The following is a 20,653-nucleotide window of genomic DNA, read 5'->3' on the forward strand; positions in this document are numbered from 1 at the left end:
CTCCTTCAGGTATCTTTTCCATGTGTCCTTGATCTATGTAATCGTTTATAACTTTTGTATATTCCTTTTTCAGGTCAGATGATTTCCTAAACTTCCGCTCCAGTTGCAAGAATCTTTGTTTGGCTATCTCCTTTGTGTTTCCTTTAGGTGACTGTAAACTTGCACTCGTGCTTGTTTCATTTAGTTGTGGACTGTAAGTTTTAAAAGGTAATTTGACTATGTACCTTCCTTCCGAATTTCTTGTTGTTGTTTTCTCGTAGATGTCCTCACAAATCTTATCTTCCTTTGTCAAATGTCTGTTTTTATCAATGTCTATTTCCCATATTGATTTTAATATTTCGTCGGCGTCGATTTGATGATGCATCACAAGGTAAGTATCGTTTTGTGGTTTTTCAACGATATCTCCGAAAATAATCCAACCCAGGTTTGTTTTTTGTGCAGTTGGAGTGCTTGGTGGACCCTTTATTAAATCTGGCTGTATTATCTGTGCGTATACCTTGACTCCTAATAGCAGATCTACAGAACCAGGTGTTAAGTAACTCGGATCAGCCAAGTTAAGCCCGTCGATGTGAGGCCATGGTTGCTTGACAATTGTTTTGGTGGGTATCTTAGTGGTCAGTTGTTTAGACATCACGTAGGCTTGAATCGGTAAATTGTACTTATAGTCCCATTGTGATCTTATATTAAGCTGTACCACGTGTTTTAGCTCTGTTCTCAAAGAACCCACTCCTAAAACACTTCCTTTGACTGGCTGTCGCTTCAGTTTCAATAATTGAGTTGCTTTCTCGCTTATAAATGTAGCTTGAGAACCCTGGTCAATCAGCGCGCGTAGAGAAATAACTTGACCTTCTGCATTTGTTGCTTCTACTACAGCAGTCGCTAATAGTGCTGTCCCATGTTTATTTGTGTGGTGTGACGCGATCACTGTGTTCACTTGAACTGCTTCCTTCTCTTCTACTACATGCTGTGAAGCCAACGGTTGTGAGGTGCTCGGTGTAGCCGTTGGTTCTGTATTCTTAGTCTCATGTAGTAAAGAATGATGACGTCGGCGACATTTTTGACAGGACACTGGTAATTTACATCTCTTCACTGAGTGTCCTGGTGCTAGACAGTTAAAACATAAATGTTTGTTCTTGACATAATCGGTTCTCTCGCTTAATTTCATTTCAACAAATTTCTTGCAGTGAGACAACGTGTGATTTTCTTTACACATGATGCATATCTTCTCTGTGCTGGGGTTGGCAACATGATAGGAACGTTCTTTGACTTGCCTTTCCTTTGTATTATTATTAGCTGGAATGCCTGTAACTAACTCCAAGGTGCGGAACTTGGACTCCATGAAGTTTCTTAATTCACTCCAAGTAGGTAATGCTTCGCTGTCTTCTTTATATGCATACTCTTCCCAGCCCTTATGTGTCTCTGGGTCAAACTTCTGAACGAGCAGAAATATTATAACGTGATCCCAAGAGTCAGCGGTTATTTTTAAGTTTTCTAAGTTATTTAAGCATTCGATAGTTGTATCCAACAATCCCTTTAACTGGGCGGCTGATTGCGAAGTCATTTTCTTTTGGCAAAATAGTCTTTTCATGATACAGTTTAAAATGATCCGCCTGTTACCATACCTTCTGGTTAAAACATTCCATGCCGTTTCGTAATTGCTCGATGTCACTTGAATATGGGACAATAAGGCTTCAGCTTCTCCACTCACACTTGTCTTCAAATAGTGTAGCTTCTGTACGTCACTGAGGCTATTATTTTCATGCACCAAAGAAATAAACAAATCTTTGAAAGTCGGCCATTTTTCATAACTCCCATGAAATTTAGGCAATTCTATTTTCGGTAAATGCACTATATTTTGCGATGTATATGTTACATTCATGCCACTTGAGTTTCTCACATCCATCGACGAGTCCGCTAATGACGTAAGCATATCCTTTAAATCCCCTTGTAATGAACTGTATAATTCCTCATATATAAAGAATTCTTCGTTTAAAAAATATGGCAAAATCCCCTTTTGTTCCTTAGGTGTTATCTTTACCAACCCATCATGTGCATTCTTGAATGACATCCAATACTCGTCAATAATCTTCACACGTGCTTCTAGATAACCTCTCGTCAGTCTTCCCTTTGGACACTTTTTCAAATTTGATTGCGTTTTTCGAAGTAAATTAGCACCATCTTCCAATATAGCGAGATATTGTTGTTGTTCTTTAGTAGTATTCATATTTATTTCACTTAATATGTACTTCACTCAATATAAATCAAACTGTTTTTAAAAACTTGTTTAGAGTCCGTCTTTATAGCTCATTACGTAGTTATAACTATCCATAACGACGAGACGTTTTTTCTGCAAATCCTTATCGCTGTGGAATGCGATTCTTTTGTTCGATCGGCTCGATGTTTATTGCTCCGTAGGTGCTGCGTTCGGCTCGAATACGACCATATGTTAATGGTGATAGCGTTCACTTTTGTTTGTTAGGGTTTTTTGAATGAAAAGACGTGGTTTCGACTGCAAGTGTATTTAACAACTGGGCTTAGCGTAAATAAGGTATGTATTAAATATGGATAAACAAGTAGGTTCATTATAGACACTATGCGTCTCAACAAATACATTTCGAAGAGTTTGCGTAGCATTACGCTAGGCTTTACGCGCGGAATTTCTTGTATGTTTTTGATCAATGAAAATTCATTGATTCGAAGTAATATTTCTTGTATGTATTTCTTTCCAATTTAATATGATTATTGCAAAGTATTGTAGTATATGTTGTTTATAAGTAAGTAATTTTATTTCAAAATAAAAATACCTACCAACTAATAAATATTAGCAAGTCAGCCCGTGAGTTTAGCTGGCTATTACAAACTAAAATCCTCATATTAGAAATCACCGATCGATATTATATTGTTTTCTCAGATTAGTAATACAAATAACTTTGGACGGACAAACATTAGTATTATTTGTCACATTATATTGCGTCTGCTACATGAATCCCGCGCGTTCCGATACACTCAAAATCAGTTGAACGGACGGTAAAACAAGTATCTTTAAATTTCTAATGTTATAGTAAATAGAGTATAATTATGTAATATCATTTTATGATTTTATTATGGTTGTTCTGCAGCGATTTTTCAATTGATGTTATATCATAATTTGGGTAAGTAAAATTTTATTGCTATAATTTTTCTGAATTTCGGAACGTATTTAATAAATTCTGTTTTATCTATGGTATGGATATTTACTTTGCAATAATTTTCATGACATGAGACTACATTTTGCTGCAATTACAAGCGATTTGATCTGGTTTTGTTATAATTTCGTTTCAATTTTATGCGAATAGGTACTGAGTTTATAAAAGTAACATAATATTGTCTTGTACTTATATAATTAGTTTTTGTGTATTTCGGATTCCGTTTACATCTAGGTACCTACTATGTCGGGGTCCTACGAGAAAGCTGGCGTATCAACGCCACGAATATTCAGGCGCCCGTAAATCGTCAAAACGAGTGAAAAGCGCATTCAGTTGGATACATGTGGACGACAAGATAGTAAGCTTGTATGTAAATTATAACTCAAGTTGTGGCCAGCTTCATTGTAAACAAACTTTAGTTTTCAAGTACGTATAGAGTCATCAGTTGTTGAGCCATCTACATGTAAACTTAGAACTCTTTTAGTAATAAGCGTTTCATCCCTCTTCTTCACATGACCATACCAAGAAAAACGATTTCCTTTCAATTTTGCTCTATCATTGGATAATAATGTTCTAGTTATGAATAAAAAGCATGAATATTACTATCAAGTAAATTCTATTGCATGTCCACTTTATAATTTATTTTAGCATCTTCTTACTATAATATTAAATCTATTTCAGGTTCAAGGACAAATGCGTGTCAGTAACATGGATAAATGCTACTTCATATGTTTTATTTCAGTCAATGAACCTTTGACTGTTATAGAAGTTTGTCGAGATAATATAATGACTTTATCAGCAATATGATGCCAAAGTTAATACACTTTTTTAAAGAATGTATTCTGCCAGAAATAGTTTTGAGACATGTTCAAAAAACTGCGAAATGTATACCTAGGTATGAAAGGTACACAATTTTTTTTTATTTTATTTTATGATTTCCATTGATTTCAATCTATATTATATTTTTTTCTTGTGGGATATTGTTTTCATCCACATCAAAAGTTAAACACAAAATATACTAATTATAGTAATTTTCTTTCGCAGCAGCTGTGTAGCGGTAGTTTCCAGGCAATAATGAGGAAGGATAAGTGAAAACAACACGACAAATGTTTTTTTATTGTACTATTATAGTAGTGTGTTTAGAATCTACATTATCAATGTTTACAGTCATGTTTTTTTGATGTCAGAAAACTGAAATGGTGAATACTCGTCGTAATGAACATAATGTTCATAATGTGATATGAATACCTACATTGACCTATTTTAAGGTTTCTGAAAAACAAAAAGGAAAGTTGTTGCTTTTTTATTTCCTTACTAGCTTTTGCCCGCGACTTCGTTCGCGTGGAATAGTGACTTCCGGCAAATTTTTGGTTTTAACCACATAGTTCCCATAGCTATAGGCTGATGATGATGATGATGATGATGATGAGTTCCCGATCTCGCGGGATCTTTTCAAAAATGAGATGTGGAAGATATTCCAGGGAAATCTTCAAAAATCAACATAATGAGCTCTGCGTTTGATTTTAATAGATGTATACTCACTTAGGGCATTGAAAAAATAGTTTAAAAACGGACTTTAACTAAAGAAATATTATAATCTTTCCGAACTTAAGATGAAAACTAACTTAAAACTAAAGAAAGCTACGAATTACGAATTTATAACAATTAAAAAAGAAATTATATTAGAACCTATCCTTTATGCTATAATAACCAAGCTTAAACTAAATAATTTAAAAGAAACGACTTAAATCTAATCTAATTAATTTATAAATTAGACTTACAATTTTATTAAAAAAACTAACTACAGTAACTACTAATAATCGATATCAAACTAAACCTACGTTAAAAAGTTTAACCAGAAAACCAGGAAAACCCAACAAATAAACTTATTAATTGACAAATACAACGAAACCAATTTAGAATATACGAAACAGCAGGACCACTACAGACAAATAATCATACGACTGATAATACACTTTTTCTACGATTGTACCGAAGCGCTCGGCCGATACCCAACCAAATGAATGTAACGAAACCATAGCGCGATCTATTTCGATCCCAACGCCATCTCTCGAGGATAAAGACAACTTGGATTATTTATTTATACTCCGTTCGGGCATTTTCTTTGTACTAAAAGTTTAATTATATTGATATAATTTTTTTCATACCTTTTTACTATTTGTTAACTTTTTTTCGATGAATTAAAACAATAACATGAACCGAAGTCGTGTAACGATCGACATAGAATTATCTATACTCCGTTAGAGCGTTTTCTTTGTACTAAAAGTTGTATTATGTTATATTTTTCATTGCTTTTTACTATTTTGTAAAAACAAATTTCTAATGAATTAAAACAATAACATAAACTGAACAATTGTAATTACACCATTGCGCGATCAACGCCATCTATCTACGGAGTATAGGAACAGCCCGACATTGTTCAATTCCGTACTATAAGTACGAAATTGAACAATAGATGGCGCTGTATGTCCGGAATAAATTTATTTTTTATTTTATTTTTATTTTTATTTTTATTTTTATTTTTATTTTTATTTTTATTTTTATTTTTATTTTTATTTTTATTTTTATTTTTATTTTCTTTTTATTTTTATTTTATTTTATTTTATTTTATTTTATTTTATTTTATTTTTATTTTTATTTTATTTTATTTTATTTTATTTTATTTTATTTTATTTTATTTTATTTTATTTTATTTTATTTTATTTTATTTAATTTAATTTAATTTAATTTAATTTAATTTAATTTAATTTAATTTAATTTAATTTAATTTAATTTAATTTAATTTAATTTTATTTTATTTTATTTTATTTTATTTTATTTTATTTTATTTTATTTTATTTTATTTTATTTTATTTTATTTTATTTTATTTTATTTTATTTTATTTTATTTTATTTTATTTTATTTTATTTTTATTTTATTTTTTGATTTTTGAAATAAAAATATTCTATCCAAATTTCAACCAAATCCGTCAAATAGTTGCGGAGATTATTAATGGTATAAGCATAGAATGTTCGACGTGATTCTTTAATTTGACATAACTTTTTTATTTATAAACCGATTGACATGAAACAAACACTAAATGTAAATTTAAGCATCCCACAATATATTCGTGAAAACCGCATCCAACTCGGATCAGCCGTTTCTGAGATTAGCGCGCACAGACGAACAGACAAACAGACAAACAGACAAACAGACAAACAGACAAACAGACAAACAGACAAACAGACAAAAAAAAGTTAATTACATTTTTGGGTTCGACATCGACATAACAATAACCCCTGCTATTTTTTTTATTTTTATTTTCAATGTACAGACAGCACTTTTCTACGATTTTATTATATGTATAGATATAGATGTAGTATAGTGATTATGGATGCTTAGATATTCTCAAACATTTTTCCGCTTTGATTGCAATCTATTATTCTGGTTGCCTTGTTTATGAATTATAGTTTTGAATTATTATTTTGAATGAGATTATTTTTTAATAATCAGTCACGTATCAAGCATTCATGTCACATAAATACTTGTAATAATTGCAGGTTAGTATATACATTATATTAAATAATGTATAAGATAATAAAATAAAACTGTCTTACATTGCATTCTTGACATTCATTTTATTCCCAAACTAGTGACCCGCCCCGTTTTCGCACGGGTGCAAAATTATCAGTTTCCCTACTATAATATACATGTATTATACATATAAACCTTCCTCTTGAATCACTCTATCGATTAAAAGAAACACCATCAAAATCCTTAGTGTAGAAAGCATACATATGGATATAGGGACAGAGAAAACGACTTTGTTTTATGCTATTTAGTACCTAAATATAACACTACTTATACCTTTTATTTTTAGAACATAATAGCATCAGATGGTGTTCTTTAGTTCCTAATCCCCAAGACATAATTTCTACAGTTAACAGCCTATTAACTTTTAAATGCACGCCATCTAGTGGTTAATTTTGAAGAAAGGTTGATTTTAAAGTAGGCGCTATGTCTATGTGTGTATAAATGACTGTAAACAGAGTTGGATATTAATATTTCGCTTTTATGGCAAATCGGATGGGTTTTGAGGCGATAATTTGACTAATTCCGATAAAGTGGGATGCCTGATTTTCGCATTACTATTTCTGTTACTTAATATTGTTCAAATGACACTCAAAACAACATAAAACTGAAAATGTTCAATTCAGCGCCATCTATCGGGAAACGAGCCATGAAGAGCTCGGAACATTCACCTTAAGTGAGAAATTGAATCCACAATACTATACACAGTCCTCAGTACATCAATTCGAATAATGGCAATACTTACGTATCCCCCAGCGCGGGTAGACTGTTTGAAGGTCTCTCCCACAGTGTTGTACAGGCTGAGCGCACTCTCCACCAATGTAGCCGTCTGCTGTTCGTACTCCTCGTCCTTCGGGTGAAGGGACGCCTGGTGACAAAATATTTTATAAGTTGTCATAAAAACAAAAATATTCTAATACTTTAGATTTAGAATTCATTTTAGCTTGTACGTATCGCGTTCTGGTTGGCCAACTCCAATGAACCAGCCAATTAGAACGTCGAAGGCAGTAACGTTTCGATTTCATTAGACGTAAAACAACCTCGTATTAAGCCTTCTGTACCCTTAGTACGAGTTTACTTTTTTGAACGAAAACGAAACGCGACGCGGATGATCAAACCAATCAGAGCGCTGAAAACGTAAAGCAAATTCATAAAGGGTACTGGCGTTTTATGGCATAGTTTTTGTTTATGGAAAGTGATAAAGACTACTTTTTTACCATGCTTGCAAAGGAAACAGTAGGTGGAAAATTACTCTTACCTTATTGTGATGTGTAACTCTAGCTCGGTTTTGTTTTATATATATTTGTTAGGTCACTTTGTAGATTTTTATAAAAGATTGTAAAATAAATAATAATACAAACCTGAGCAGTAGCGCAGAGTAAGCCGGCGATGCTGACGTCACTGAGGGTCATGATACGTTCCGGAGTGAAGGGCTCCAGGCAGGGCAGGGACAACGCCAGGCGGCACACATGTACCTCGTTCACGAGGAAGTGAAGGCTGTGATGAAATATAATGTATTTTATTATTGTTATAATAACACGCAAGTAACTATGTAATATTATAAACTAGCGACCCGCCCCAGCTTCGCATGGGTGTAATGGTGATATAATTATGCATGTATTATACATATAAACCTTCCTCTTGAATCACTTTTCCTATTACAAAAAACCGCATCAAAATCTGTTGCGTAATTTTAAAGATTTAAGCATACAGACAAGAACAGTGACTTTGTTTTATACTATGTAGTGATGTGAAAGTTTGTTTGGTTGTCTATGAATTCACACACCGTCACACTGAAACTACTGAATTGATTTTGTTTAAGATGCTAAAGATATGAGATGGTTTAACATATTAATTTAACAATAAACATTTAAAAGAACAGATAAACAAATACATACAGTGAGGCATCAGAGTTGAATTGAGGTGCTATAGCGGATTCCTTGGCAGTCTGCCACCGGTTGAGGTAGCGCTGGAGACACGGCAGCGACGCGCACACCTTCAGCACCACCGACCCAGCTCGCAGCTCCATCAGGAGTGACGAGCATGTCGACGCCACCCACTTCTACAAACAAAGAATTTAACTTAGCACCTGTTTCACAACCTTTAGCCGATAAACTTTACAGGCAAACTGTGTCAGGTAGTTCATACAAATTATGTTCTTAATTCTTTATCTTGGTATAGCGGTTACCTAGGCATTGTGAAACACCCATACTGTATCCCGGAGCTGTGGACTGCCTAGCAGGAGTAGGAACGGAATGGTTTTTAGTCAGTAAGAGTCTGACACTTCTTCTTGCTTCGCCCAAGGCGGAAGAAGTCATTGAACGATTGTCCAAAAAAAAACCTATCGTGTTTTGTTCCATCATCAACAGATTCTATGCTAAACCAACCCCGGTAAAATAAAACTACAAGTTACAATAAAAATATTTGCTTAATAACAAATTCAAACCTTCATATCAATGGAAGACTGTTGAGCAGCATTTCCATCCTTTGCGCTTTCCAAGCTGTCCTTACTGCCGGGTGACAGGACGGCTGTGGCGGGTGCCGCTTGGGATGACGTCATTGAAGCCACAGGGTTGCGCAATGGCGCAGTCAATTGTTCCAGTAAAGCATCAGAACGTCTTTGGGCGTTCGACGGCGGCTGCTTCTCAGTAGGGGTCGTTTGAGAGGCCAGAGACGTAATCGAGCTTGGTATAACCGACGACTTTGTTGTTTGTGAGTCTGAGACAAAGTATAAAGAATATAGATTTGTGAAATGTCCAGTTTTTAAATGAATGAATGTAAAAAATAGATATCGACAGTTTTTAATACGTACCTATCTATAATATTTTGTATATCATAAACTTTTTTGTTTTACTAATGAATTGAATAAAATTCAGTGCCAAGTTCATTATTGCCAACATATGGAAGATTCGATCTTTTCTCATTTATTAGTAACAACTGAAAAACCTTACTTATTTCTTAAAGTAATGATAGTGATACATACCAGGCACGGAGACATGTGCGGGCAGTTTGGCATTTTTCAGCAGTGACGTCAAAATCACTAAGTCAGATTGGGGGTATCCCCCTCCGTCGATGCCGCATAGCCCCACAATAGGCAGCAGAAGCTAAGGGAAAAACCGAAACATAAATATTTATCGAAAGCCATTATGTGAACTTGTTTGTTTAAAAGAGAGGGCTTAGTACGAGTTCGAAAAACTACTGCGTCAATCTAGAATAGTGCCGTTATATAGCAATAGGCTCACCTCCTATTAGTCGGGAAAAATGGGTGTATATTGGCTGTTTACATGCCGTAATGTGGACATCTGCCAACCCCGTCGGGGATAAAAGCCCAATAATATAAAATTATCCTTAGATAGTAATATTATCATACACACCTGTTTGACAGAAACATTGGGTGCAGCTGTCGTGTTCGTTTCATCATAGCTCAATCCAGCCTCGGAGAGCTTCTTCAATATTTGTCGGAGTATCACTCTGAATGCATCTCTTGCAGTGGTCAGTTGGTCATTTGGTACTAAAACATTTCGACTTTATTACTTTCATTCAGAAATTAAAAATAATAATATGCCTATATATTGTTCGTTGGATCATTGAGCAACAGCCATTAGTGGAGCTGATTGTAAACTGACACATGCATGCTGCCATTAGAACAGGATCGCTCAAGCTGTTGTCCTTTCCTCTAAAAATAATCATAACGAGAGTGCATTCAGGGCCCTTAGCCAGCTCAAATTAGTTGTAATAATTTGTTATTGGATATAGTAGTTGAGATAGACTAGTTGTAGTACCTTATATTATCTTATTGGATTATGAGAATTTCTCATTAGGACCAAAGACCTGCTGAATTTCCAAACTCCATGCTACTATTATATTTTAATTAGAAAAACCTTCAGCACTTTATACCCCACTACGAAATCAAACCATAAACACCTTGCACAGCAGCCAGACATCTTGGCACTGTACCAATTAGTGATCCTAATACATTACTTAAGAACAAACCAGATAGCAGACATTTTATTTAATCAATACAATATTATTTTAGGTAACTCAGGTTAAAAAACAAGACTTGATAGTTTGTCTATATATTCATAAAATATCCCAAATTATCATGTAAACTATAAGTGCTGTAGTGTAGTGCTCACTATAACCAATCAGTGATGTGTAATAAGAACATTCTCTGTTGCAAAATATTGTGAAATTCTTCTGTTAGTAACAACATACTTTTCTGGATAATGCATGACAACACAATAACAATAACCATTTGGTGCAAGAACTCTCTATCTCAACTTGTCAGGCATTTGATTATGCATTAGGTAATTACTAATATTGAGGAGGTTGTGTCTCTGGAGCCCTAACCACCAGTAGCTTATATCATGCTCCCGCTACTGCTGGTCTCCTAATTATGTTTTTTTTTTTTAATATTATTTATGTTTTTTTTAAGTAGTATTTAAAAATTTGGGTTTAGATGATTTTGTTCATGGTAGAAAAAATATTGTGACAAAGGGTCAGAAATACAGGCTGCATGTTATCAATTCATTTTGCTGATTGGTGATACAATATATTTCATATACAGATAAGTTACTGTGATTAGCTTGCTAATAGCCAAAGGGCTGCCTTTAGATATTATCACGAAGCAGATATCATTATACAGTACATTACTTCAATACTGTTCAACAAACTGATTCAAGATACTTACGATTATTAGCATTCATGCTAATAAAATGTGCAGAGAGGCATGCAAAGCATGTGTAGAACAAGTCATAAATGTCTTCATGGTTCTGGAATTCACTTTCGCTGTGGACAATCATACAAAGACTCTCAGTCAAACAATGGCTAGATAGTCAAAAGGATTTACATTATTAAATTAGTATTTATGCTTTAAACTTATTAAGTCGCCAAGAACGCGTCATAGGCGGTGTCAATAAAAAAAATAAAACAAAAAAATATGCGAAGGTATTTAATAAAATTATTAGCTGACCTATTAAACGTAGGGCGCAGGAAATGCGTTTATTATTCTAACAAAACAATAACCCAAGTTATACTTCCTAAAAATATTGATATTCTGACCTAATTAGAATATAAAACCAAAACTAAAGTTTATAAATAAATAGGTAACAAATCGATGATTAATCAGGTGAGCAATCAAAATAACTTTGCTACAACAGTTACAATGCGAAATTGAAACAAACCTTTTGATGATGGCTTGGATGATTTCGACGGCATCGTTTTTATCGAAAAAAGGGCCGTAAAGTGCTGTTAATATTGGTTTAACAGTTGTAGACCATTCAATATTTCCTCCTGATGCGGCCATTTTCGGGAAGAAAATGACGATAGACGATTCGATTTTCAGGATGACAACTAAAAAGTTTTTGTCAATGTCAGTTGATTGTCAGATGAACTCTATGGTATAGTTCAACTCTATAGTCTACGGTTAACTATGTTTTTATTTTAATCAAATCAATAAATTATTTAGACTGGAATACTAGATCGATTAGAAAATTAGAATATTATTCTAGCAAAGAAACATTCAACGTTGAAACTTTGAACGTTGAACCTTTTTTAATGTTCTTGGTCCAACTTAAACTTAAGGACTAATTTTAGTTTGAGATTAATATGTATAGATTTCGGTAATTTTAATGCTGTTCCAACAATCATCATCAGCCAGTAATGTACTGTCTTATAATCTCATTTCTTAACTCTTATCTCATCATCCAAGGCTTGGCTTATTTGAGTGCTTGTTGAGAAAATGCCTCTTTTCACAATTTTCACATGCAGAATACAAGAGATAGTTATTATCTGTGCTGTCACTTTTGAAGTTTTGACTTTTGTGACGCGTTGATTTGATCCAATTTTGCGGTTGCGTTGATTTGTCAAACTATCAAAATATTATAGGAATTGGAAACTATTACCGTTGTTTTTCTAAAGATCATAAATTTAAAACGACTTTAACAGATATGTCTGAAGAAACTAATAGTAAAAAACGAAAAGTATCTGAAGATAATGGCACAGATTTACCCGGTAAGCATCATTCATAATCATAACCTTATAATTTACTTTCAGTATGAAATAAACATAGAAATACTGAGTTGACGGCTTACACCGTGCCACATATTTCATGTCTGATACATACCTTATTAGATTTATTGCTATATTTCTTTAATTACAGAACCCGCTTCGAAAACTATGCACATCCAATGTCCATACTTAGATACGATCAATAGACATGTCCTGGATTTTGATTTTGAGAAGCTCTGTTCAGTTTCCCTGACAAGGATCAATGTTTATGCTTGTCTTGTGTGTGGCAAGTACTTCCAGGTAAACATTTTACTAATATTTTGTTTTAAATATATTCTAATAGGATGGCATGAAATTTCCAGACTTCCTCATTAATTTTGAAGTCACCAATTAACAGTTAAGGTTATAACTTTATAGGTGTTCATTTTTTGTAAAAATAAGATGACCGAATTAATGATATAGTAGGTAGTAGGTACATACCAAATTATTGATTTGGATGATTGGGTTGCTTCCTCAGTCAAAAATAAATTATTTCGACTCTTCAATACAACTAGATATTAAAAAATAATCACACTATGTCATTCATAGATTTAATGATCTTCTTTATTTTCGACTTTTTCAAAAACAATGTCTACTATCCACATACTATTACGTAAATATTTTTTTTTATGTTTTGAAGAAACTAGCCTATAATTTTATTATGTTCTATTTGACAGGGCAGAGGTACAAACACCCATGCTTACACTCATTCAGTGGCGGATGGTCATCATGTCTTCCTCAATCTTCACACACTGAAGTTCTACTGTCTCCCTGATAACTATGAAGTTATAGGTAAGATACTGAATAAGTATATCCTAATATCTATTTCTGAGCTGCGGATTACCTAACGGGTTACCGGAGCTCCGGCTCGAAAAGCAGGAGTAGAAACGGGGTGGTTTTTAGTCAGTAAGAGTCTGACACTCCCTCTCGCCTCGCCCAAGGCGGGAGAAGACATTGGATGATTAACCCTGAAAAAAAAAAAAACTATTTCTAGTGAAAGTGTTTTATATACAGTTAGTTAACTCTCGATAATGCAAACCTTCTTGAATTCGAACCTCTTGGTAATTCGAAGTTATCACAAGGTCCTTAGAAATTCGAATTGATCAGCATCATACTCTCGATAATTAGAAGTTCAAATTTCAGACCAATCGATAATTCAATTACTCGGTAACTCAAATACTTTTAGGAGTCAACTGTAAACTAAAATCTATATTTTTCGAGGATACATCCTCATAGGATAAATGACATATTTTTAATTTTATAGGTAATTGATGATATCAATGTTTGAACATTTTTATTATTCCAGATTCATCTCTCAATGACATAAAGTATGTTTTGAACCCAATCTTCACACCGGAGCAGATAAAGCAATTGGATTATAATACCAAGATGTCCAGAGCTATAGACAGTACCATGTATATGCCAGGAATAGTAGGTCTTAATAATATCAAGGCCAATGACTACTGCAATGTTATTCTGCAGGTGAGAACATTCATATTATTATGGTCACAACATACACTCATTTACAGTTACTAAGGGTGTTTTCATATGGTGCTGTTTTCATCACATATGTGGGATTGCCCTGCCCTTATCCTATAAGTACATAGAAGTCGGTCTTTATTGTAATACATGTCATCCAAATCATGTGTGTAATGAAATCCACACAATATTAAAATAGACCCTTAGGCACATAAGGTAAAGAAACTGTTTCTACATTGTCATTTCACCATTGTCTCATATTTATTGCTTAAGAACAAGTAAATACAAAAATGCGTATTGTAATGTTATTCACGCTTTTCATTGATTTATAATATAGTAACTAACTGTATCTATTGGTTCCAGTGTCTATCACAAGTACGTCCACTACGTAACTACTTCTTGCGTGAAGAGAACTACGCGAATGTGAAGCGTCCGCCAGGCGACTCCTCCTTCCTCCTGGTGCAAAGGTTTGGCGAACTTCTACGAAAGTTATGGAATCCACGAGCATTCAAAGCCCATGTATCGCCTCATGAAATGCTCCAAGCAGTGGTACTGTGGTCAAAAAAGAGATTCCAATTTATCAAACAGAGTGAGTTATTCAAAATGGGTTTTACCTATGTTGATACAAGGATTATTTTTGTATGATAACTTTGTTAATCCATTTTTTTTTAAATTTATAGGTGATCCAATCGACTTTTTATCATGGTTTTTAAATTCATTACACATGGCTCTTAATGGAACTAAGAAACCAAATAGTTCTATTATATATAAGTCGTTCCTGGGACACATGAGGATATATACCAGGTAAATAGGCTTATTCAACTATTAACCAATAAAGGTTTTGGGTTCCTCATTTCACCTGGGAAACTAAATAACTATTTGTATATGTATGTATATTGTTACTTCTTAACAACTTCACTGTCCCTATACAATACAAATTACCCCTACCCCACGACCATCGGGTATTCTTTTTTGACCTGATACCAAAGATACAAAAATTTGCGAAATTTTATTTTGTTATCATGTAGGTTAGGTTTTTTGTAATACGTTCACGTAATTATAATTATAATATTACTTCACGCTCATAACAAAAGTATGTGCCTAAGTTGTATAAAGAAATGAGTCACCTGTGACTCTTGAACTTATTCCAAAAGTTCTCCGTGACTCATATGTGACTCATTGGACAGTTAAGTTGTTAATATGACCTAACTATTGGAAATAATCTTAATTTCCCTGGCCAACCATTTTTTTTAGATCAACATTGTATGGAAATTGCCTGAGGTCCTTTCAATGGGCCACTCCTTTTTACCTTGTAATGAATTTTATAACTATTGTCTATTCTCAGAAAGCTACCACCAACGGATGCAGATGACGCTGCAAAAGTGGACTTGAACAGTGAGGAGTACAGTGAAATGATTACCGAGTCGCCTTTCCTGTATCTGACGTGTGACCTGCCGCCCACACCACTCTTCACTGATGAATTTAGAGAAAATATTATCCCACAGGTATATTATGAAATTTAGACAAATTTTGATAGAGTCTACGAAACACTGGGGACTGGATAGTATGTAAGAGATATAAATGGGAGTGTCATTGGAGAAAATAAGGATGTATTAAAGCAGTGGAAGGAATATATTGAGAATTTTGAGGAGGGGGGCGGGGGGTAATTGGGCCCTTTTCGGTAACTGCGTACAACGAAACACAAGCGATGTTTCACGTCGGTTTTCAGTGAGGCCGTGGTATCGGTCGAACTGCTCCATTCGTTCCGAAGCATGAATAAAGTTACATATTTACTTTTATTTATTTGCAGGTGAACCTTTACCAACTACTTTCCAAGTTCAATGGGCAAACATCAAAAGAGTACAAAACTTATAAAGAAAATTTCCTAAAAAGATTTGAGATCACGCAGTTGCCACCTTATTTGATTTTATACATCAAGAGGTTTACGAAAAATACATTCTTTGTGGAGAAGAATCCAACTGTTGTCAATTTCCCTGTTAAGTAAGTATTTAATTATTATGTAACTTATTCCAATCTTAAATTATTTCATTGGATTTTTGATTATGGGGTAAGCCGGAAAACGATCAGATGGAACACCTAATGGTAAGCAATCGGCGCCGCCTATAGACATCCGAAACTCTAGAAACTCTAGAGGTGTTACAAGTGCTTTGCCGGCCTTTTGGGCGTTAGTAATTTTAGGATTGGGGAGTAGGGAAATTGGGCCTTTAGTAATCTCACTTACATGACGAAAAACAGCATAAGCGTTGTTTCACATTGATTTAATGTCATAATAATTAATTTACAGAAACGTTGACTTCGGTGATATATTAACACCAGAAATAAAAGCGAAACATAATGGAAAAACCATCTACGAGTTGGTGGGCAACATTGTACACGACGGCACACCAGAAAAGGGAACTTACAGAGCTCATGTTCTTCACAAACCTACACAGCAATGGTAATTATAAACCCATTGAGATAACTTTACGCCTTACAAACAAGAGTTGTAGATATCAGGGGCCTTAGTCTGCTATTACAATTGTGTCAGAATGGTCGATTATTGTACAGTGCAAGAGGGACGCAGCTATATAGGTTGTATAGCTCCATTATTGTAATAGCAGACTAAGGCCCCTGGTATGTGCAGCACGCAGTTACCGCCCGTTATCAGTTTCCACCATGAAGCAAGTATAAAGAGGAGATGCTATAATGTGATTGTTCATCGTGACTGGTATATTACCTCGTTCACTGGACTTACTAAGTCTTACAGTAATACCAGTGCAAGGAAGTCTAGCACATGCTGAACTGGTGACATTTCACCACAGACATGTGTGTGAAATAGATGTTTTTTCTTTCTTTCTCACTAATGTATATTTTATTACAGGTATGAAATGCAAGATCTTCATGTGACCAGTATACTACCACAAATGATTACACTCACCGAGGCATACATTCAGATTTATGAACTAAAGCAGGACTGAATTTAATATTTTAGGCAATAAATTAAACTAAACCTGTTTGTGTATATTTATTTATTGCATATACAAATTCCTGATAATTCGGAATCTCCATTTAACAAACTGTGGCCTGGAATGACCTTTACACTTAAAAACAATAATATTAATTATGAGTGTTACACCATATTTCATAAATACGTTGCGAAATATTATGATAATACAATATTATATATTAGAAAATTCAAATCTACTATTTGACACAGTTTGAGAAATGAAACCATTTGATTTCATAGAAAATAGTTCAGGTTGGTGTACATAGCTAATGATGTTGATGAATGAAGTGATGACTTACTGGTTACACATATAGTTGCCCAATCAGGGTATAAAGTATAAAGATGCCCGCACCATGTCAGTTAGAATATATTGAACACAACAAGACTGAACTATCTTCTACAGAATTAAATTATGCTAGTGGCTTTCTCCCTTTTTGCCTGCCACCCGTTTGAACTCTCCCATGTTGGTCGTGGAAATGGGCGATCCGTAGAATGCCAAGTGGTCGATTTGTGTAACATCTCCACCAGACTGGTTGTCCTTTATAAACAGCTGAATGTTTTGAACACTTTGGAACTTCACAAACTTCAGAGGCACTGGGTTGCCCTCTAGGTCACTAGGAGTGAATCTGGAGTACGAAAATAAATAAAAAGATTTTAGAGGTGACCTTATTACCATACATACACCATAACACTTTTTGTAGTAATGGTTTACATAAATTTCTTATAAAAAATATTTTTTATACTGTCATGAAGCCCATTACAGCGTCATTAAAATAATAATAATTAATCATATGGAACTTACTCAAGATCCTGAACCGACATATTTCCTGAGGCTTGATCAAAATCAAGTGTGCGAGGTTGGTTGATGAAGATCTTAACGTTCTTGGGTCCTTTGTCACTGGGACCTTTGATTTTTAAGGAATGTAGCTTCACCAACTGAAATGATAAATTATTATTTACATATTATATTAAATTTTAATTTATTTCATTTATTGTCTTGAATAACTATGAATTCGATTACAACTTGCTAAGGCTGCTTGTCTGCTGGCTTGCTAAGGCTGATTACACAAAATTTTTGCTTCTCTTTAGTGGGCAGATTTTGTGCAAACCTATTGATTACTTCTACTTTGCTCTGCTGGACAAGCAGCCTAAAGCTCCAGTAAGCAAGTAAGTATCTTGTGTTTGGAAGTACATACATTATAAATATTCACTAACCTGGTTAAAGCTGATATTGATGATGAGCTGCTCATCACAATCGCTGGCAAGATACCCTCCTGCACTGGTCAGGCAGTGGGCCATTGGATGGTTATCAGCTTCATTTAGGCACTCACACTCACTCTTAGTGATAAATGTTGCCAGATCCATCTGAAATGGAAAAGTTGGAAGTGAACTTGATGGATGTACAAAGAGCTGGAAAGGTTCTTGTGTAATTCACAAACTTGTTTGGGTTGGTTAGCAAACACACCTACTATATAGGAGAAAATCCCAGTGCAGGGAAGAATTTTATTTATAAAAAGCAGAATGTAACAATATATTTTAAGTTATGGAAGTTTTAAGAGTTGTAAACTTACATGTCCAGCAACAGTGTTGTCATCATCTCCAGATTCATCAGTGCCATAGTATTGTCTAACTTTATTTTCTAGGCTGGTGGGGTCAGCGCCCTGGAGCTGGTCAATCTTTGTCTGTAAATACCATTTAAAATGACATTTTAGTGCTTTCGACAATGAAAAAGACTGAGTTATACTAGAAGTTAGTATCAAAATATTTGCACAAACTAAAATAATTAAATTAATGATATCAATGTCTTAGTAATAGGGACACGTACTCGGTTTCTGTAGAAAATAAAAGTTGGCATCGCGCTGATGCCCTGAGCGGTAGCAGTGTCGGCGCATCTGCTCACGTCCACCTTCAGGAACACAGCTCTAGGGAACTTCGCCGGCAATTGCTCGAAGAATGGTGCAATCCGTTGGCAAGGCGGACACCTATATACAACATAATCAATTATTTACTACGGCGATGACTTGAATATTTGAACGGAATCAGGTTATACTTACCAAGTCGCTGTGAAGTCGACCACAACCAGTTTGGTGCCAGCATTGGCCATTTCCGTCTGGAAATGAGCTTCATTCTCAATAACAGTGGCTAAACCCATGGTTTATTTAAATTATTTTAATTTAAAACAAGAGTACACAATGACAACAGTCGGGAATGATACTTCAAAATGGTTGTTTGACAGTTCTATTTAGCTTCCAGTGTTGCCATAAATATAAAATAATATAAAGCAAAAGTTGCGTTCAAATAATTACATTATCAATAAAACAAAGGTCCAATCGAATTTATTTCAAAGTTTCGAAGTTTGAGGTCAATCAAACGGGACTTCAAGGGGGCCACCGTTTTTTTGTTGTGTTCCTCTGTTTCTCCTCCTTTTTGTTAACACCAACTCCTGTAATACTTATTACTAGCTGATATCCGCGACTTCGCTCGCGTGGATCACGGACTTTGTTACTACTAAAAGTCGCCGAAGTTACTCCTTAGTAGAACAGCTACCTGCCAATAAAAGCCCGTCAAAATTAGTCTAACCATATCGAAGATGAGCCAGAAAAAAAGACAGACGGGCAGACAAAAATTGTCTCAATATTATTTTGGTGTATGAATCGCATGTTACTAGTACTAATTGAAATAAATGAATTTGACTTTTTGACGGAATGGTGGGAAGCCTTTCGCGTTCCTTCTCTGCTGCCTTTTTGCGGATCATGTCAATGGTTCATCCGCCACACTGGACGCTTCATCAGCCGTGTGAAACGTAGTGTTTTCAGAGCAGCCTCGGCAGTTGTGGCATTTAGGCGTCGACTCTCTACTTGTACTTTTCGGGAACTCACCTAAACGAGCACCTGTATCAAACGATAATAAAAGCTACCACCAGCTACTCTCTTGTCTAAAGTAGATCCCTTTTCGATCCAATGTAGCATTTATGATTTATACAGTCAGTCATAATGGTCTTTATTCTTTTTTTATAGAATAGGGGGGCAACCGAGCAGACAGGTCACCTGGTGGTTAGCGATTAGCGCCGCCCATGGACACCCGCAACACCAGAGGAGTCACAGGTGCGTTGCGCGGCTTTTAAAAGGAGGACGCTTTTCTTGAAGGTTTGAAGATCGTATTCAAGTAGGTAAAGGGAAATATCGTAAAAATAATACCTACATAGGTATTAGATATACCTAAACTAGAATAAGTAGGTACGTAGATGTGTGTTGTGTGTACTGTCATGCTTTTTATTTCGGTAGGCAGTGGTGCTCATTACGCCACGTAGTGCAACATCACGCCTTTTATCCTCAGAGGGTA

General features: G+C 34.8%; 3 protein-coding genes and 1 long non-coding RNA gene across 7 annotated transcripts in view; 2 read left to right on the forward strand and 2 right to left on the reverse strand.

The window, feature by feature from the left end:
* Nucleotides 1–12,129, reverse strand: part of LOC118262946 (protein purity of essence) — a 105,192-nt gene extending 93,063 nt beyond the window's left edge. For all 4 annotated transcript variants that reach the window (XM_050697556.1, XM_050697554.1, XM_050697555.1 and 1 more), the window contains exons 1-8: nucleotides 11,961–12,129; nucleotides 11,468–11,565; nucleotides 10,152–10,288; nucleotides 9,761–9,881; nucleotides 9,224–9,495; nucleotides 8,676–8,839; nucleotides 8,139–8,274; nucleotides 7,523–7,645 (exon numbers count right to left, since the gene is read on the reverse strand). In XM_050697556.1, the coding sequence (XP_050553513.1) occupies nucleotides 7,523–7,645; nucleotides 8,139–8,274; nucleotides 8,676–8,839; nucleotides 9,224–9,495; nucleotides 9,761–9,881; nucleotides 10,152–10,288; nucleotides 11,468–11,565; nucleotides 11,961–12,082 (1,173 nt within the window). In that variant the 5' untranslated portion in view covers nucleotides 12,083–12,129. The remainder of the gene's footprint in view (nucleotides 1–7,522; nucleotides 7,646–8,138; nucleotides 8,275–8,675; nucleotides 8,840–9,223; nucleotides 9,496–9,760; nucleotides 9,882–10,151; nucleotides 10,289–11,467; nucleotides 11,566–11,960) is intronic.
* LOC126911288 (uncharacterized) lies at nucleotides 3,159–4,244 on the forward strand. The gene is made up of 3 exons (XR_007705804.1): nucleotides 3,159–3,611; nucleotides 3,867–4,089; nucleotides 4,230–4,244. It is a non-coding gene; the product is annotated as an uncharacterized LOC126911288 (long non-coding RNA).
* A 460-nt stretch (nucleotides 12,130–12,589) lies between the features above and the next one.
* LOC118262943 (U4/U6.U5 tri-snRNP-associated protein 2) lies at nucleotides 12,590–17,318 on the forward strand. Its single transcript, XM_035574650.2, has 10 exons — nucleotides 12,590–12,789; nucleotides 12,938–13,086; nucleotides 13,503–13,617; nucleotides 14,132–14,307; nucleotides 14,668–14,893; nucleotides 14,985–15,108; nucleotides 15,650–15,809; nucleotides 16,115–16,305; nucleotides 16,610–16,762; nucleotides 17,186–17,318. Exons 1-10 carry the CDS (start codon nucleotides 12,726–12,728, stop codon nucleotides 17,280–17,282), a joined length of 1,455 nt encoding a protein of 484 aa, XP_035430543.1. The 5' UTR covers nucleotides 12,590–12,725; the 3' UTR covers nucleotides 17,283–17,318.
* LOC118262944 (thioredoxin-like protein 1) lies at nucleotides 17,319–19,546 on the reverse strand. The gene is made up of 6 exons (XM_035574651.2): nucleotides 19,366–19,546; nucleotides 19,137–19,293; nucleotides 18,883–18,993; nucleotides 18,527–18,676; nucleotides 18,114–18,247; nucleotides 17,319–17,937 (listed from the first exon to the last, which is right to left on the reverse strand). The coding sequence occupies exons 1-6, from the start codon at nucleotides 19,461–19,463 to the stop codon at nucleotides 17,727–17,729; spliced, it is 861 nt and encodes a 286-aa protein (XP_035430544.2). The 5' UTR covers nucleotides 19,464–19,546; the 3' UTR covers nucleotides 17,319–17,726.
* Nucleotides 19,547–20,653: the final 1,107 nt, after the last annotated feature.

Source organism: Spodoptera frugiperda, chromosome 12 (genome assembly GCF_023101765.2).
Source record: "Spodoptera frugiperda isolate SF20-4 chromosome 12, AGI-APGP_CSIRO_Sfru_2.0, whole genome shotgun sequence".
NCBI classification, from domain to species: domain Eukaryota; kingdom Metazoa; phylum Arthropoda; class Insecta; order Lepidoptera; family Noctuidae; genus Spodoptera; species Spodoptera frugiperda.

Coding starts and splice junctions, on each gene's coding strand:
- LOC118262944 (XM_035574651.2), bottom strand. CDS start 19,463: ATGGGTTTAGCCACTGTTATTGAGAATGAAGCTCATTTCCAGACGGAA. Junction 19,294..19,365: donor GTCGACTTCACAGCGACTTG/GTAAGTATAACC, acceptor TGTTGTATATAG/GTGTCCGCCTTGCCAACGGA. Junction 18,994..19,136: donor TTATTTTCTACAGAAACCGA/GTACGTGTCCCT, acceptor TGGTATTTACAG/ACAAAGATTGACCAGCTCCA.
- LOC118262943 (XM_035574650.2), top strand. CDS start 12,726: ATGTCTGAAGAAACTAATAGTAAAAAACGAAAAGTATCTGAAGATAAT. Junction 15,109..15,649: donor CACATGAGGATATATACCAG/GTAAATAGGCTT, acceptor GTCTATTCTCAG/AAAGCTACCACCAACGGATG. Junction 15,810..16,114: donor GAGAAAATATTATCCCACAG/GTATATTATGAA, acceptor ATTTATTTGCAG/GTGAACCTTTACCAACTACT.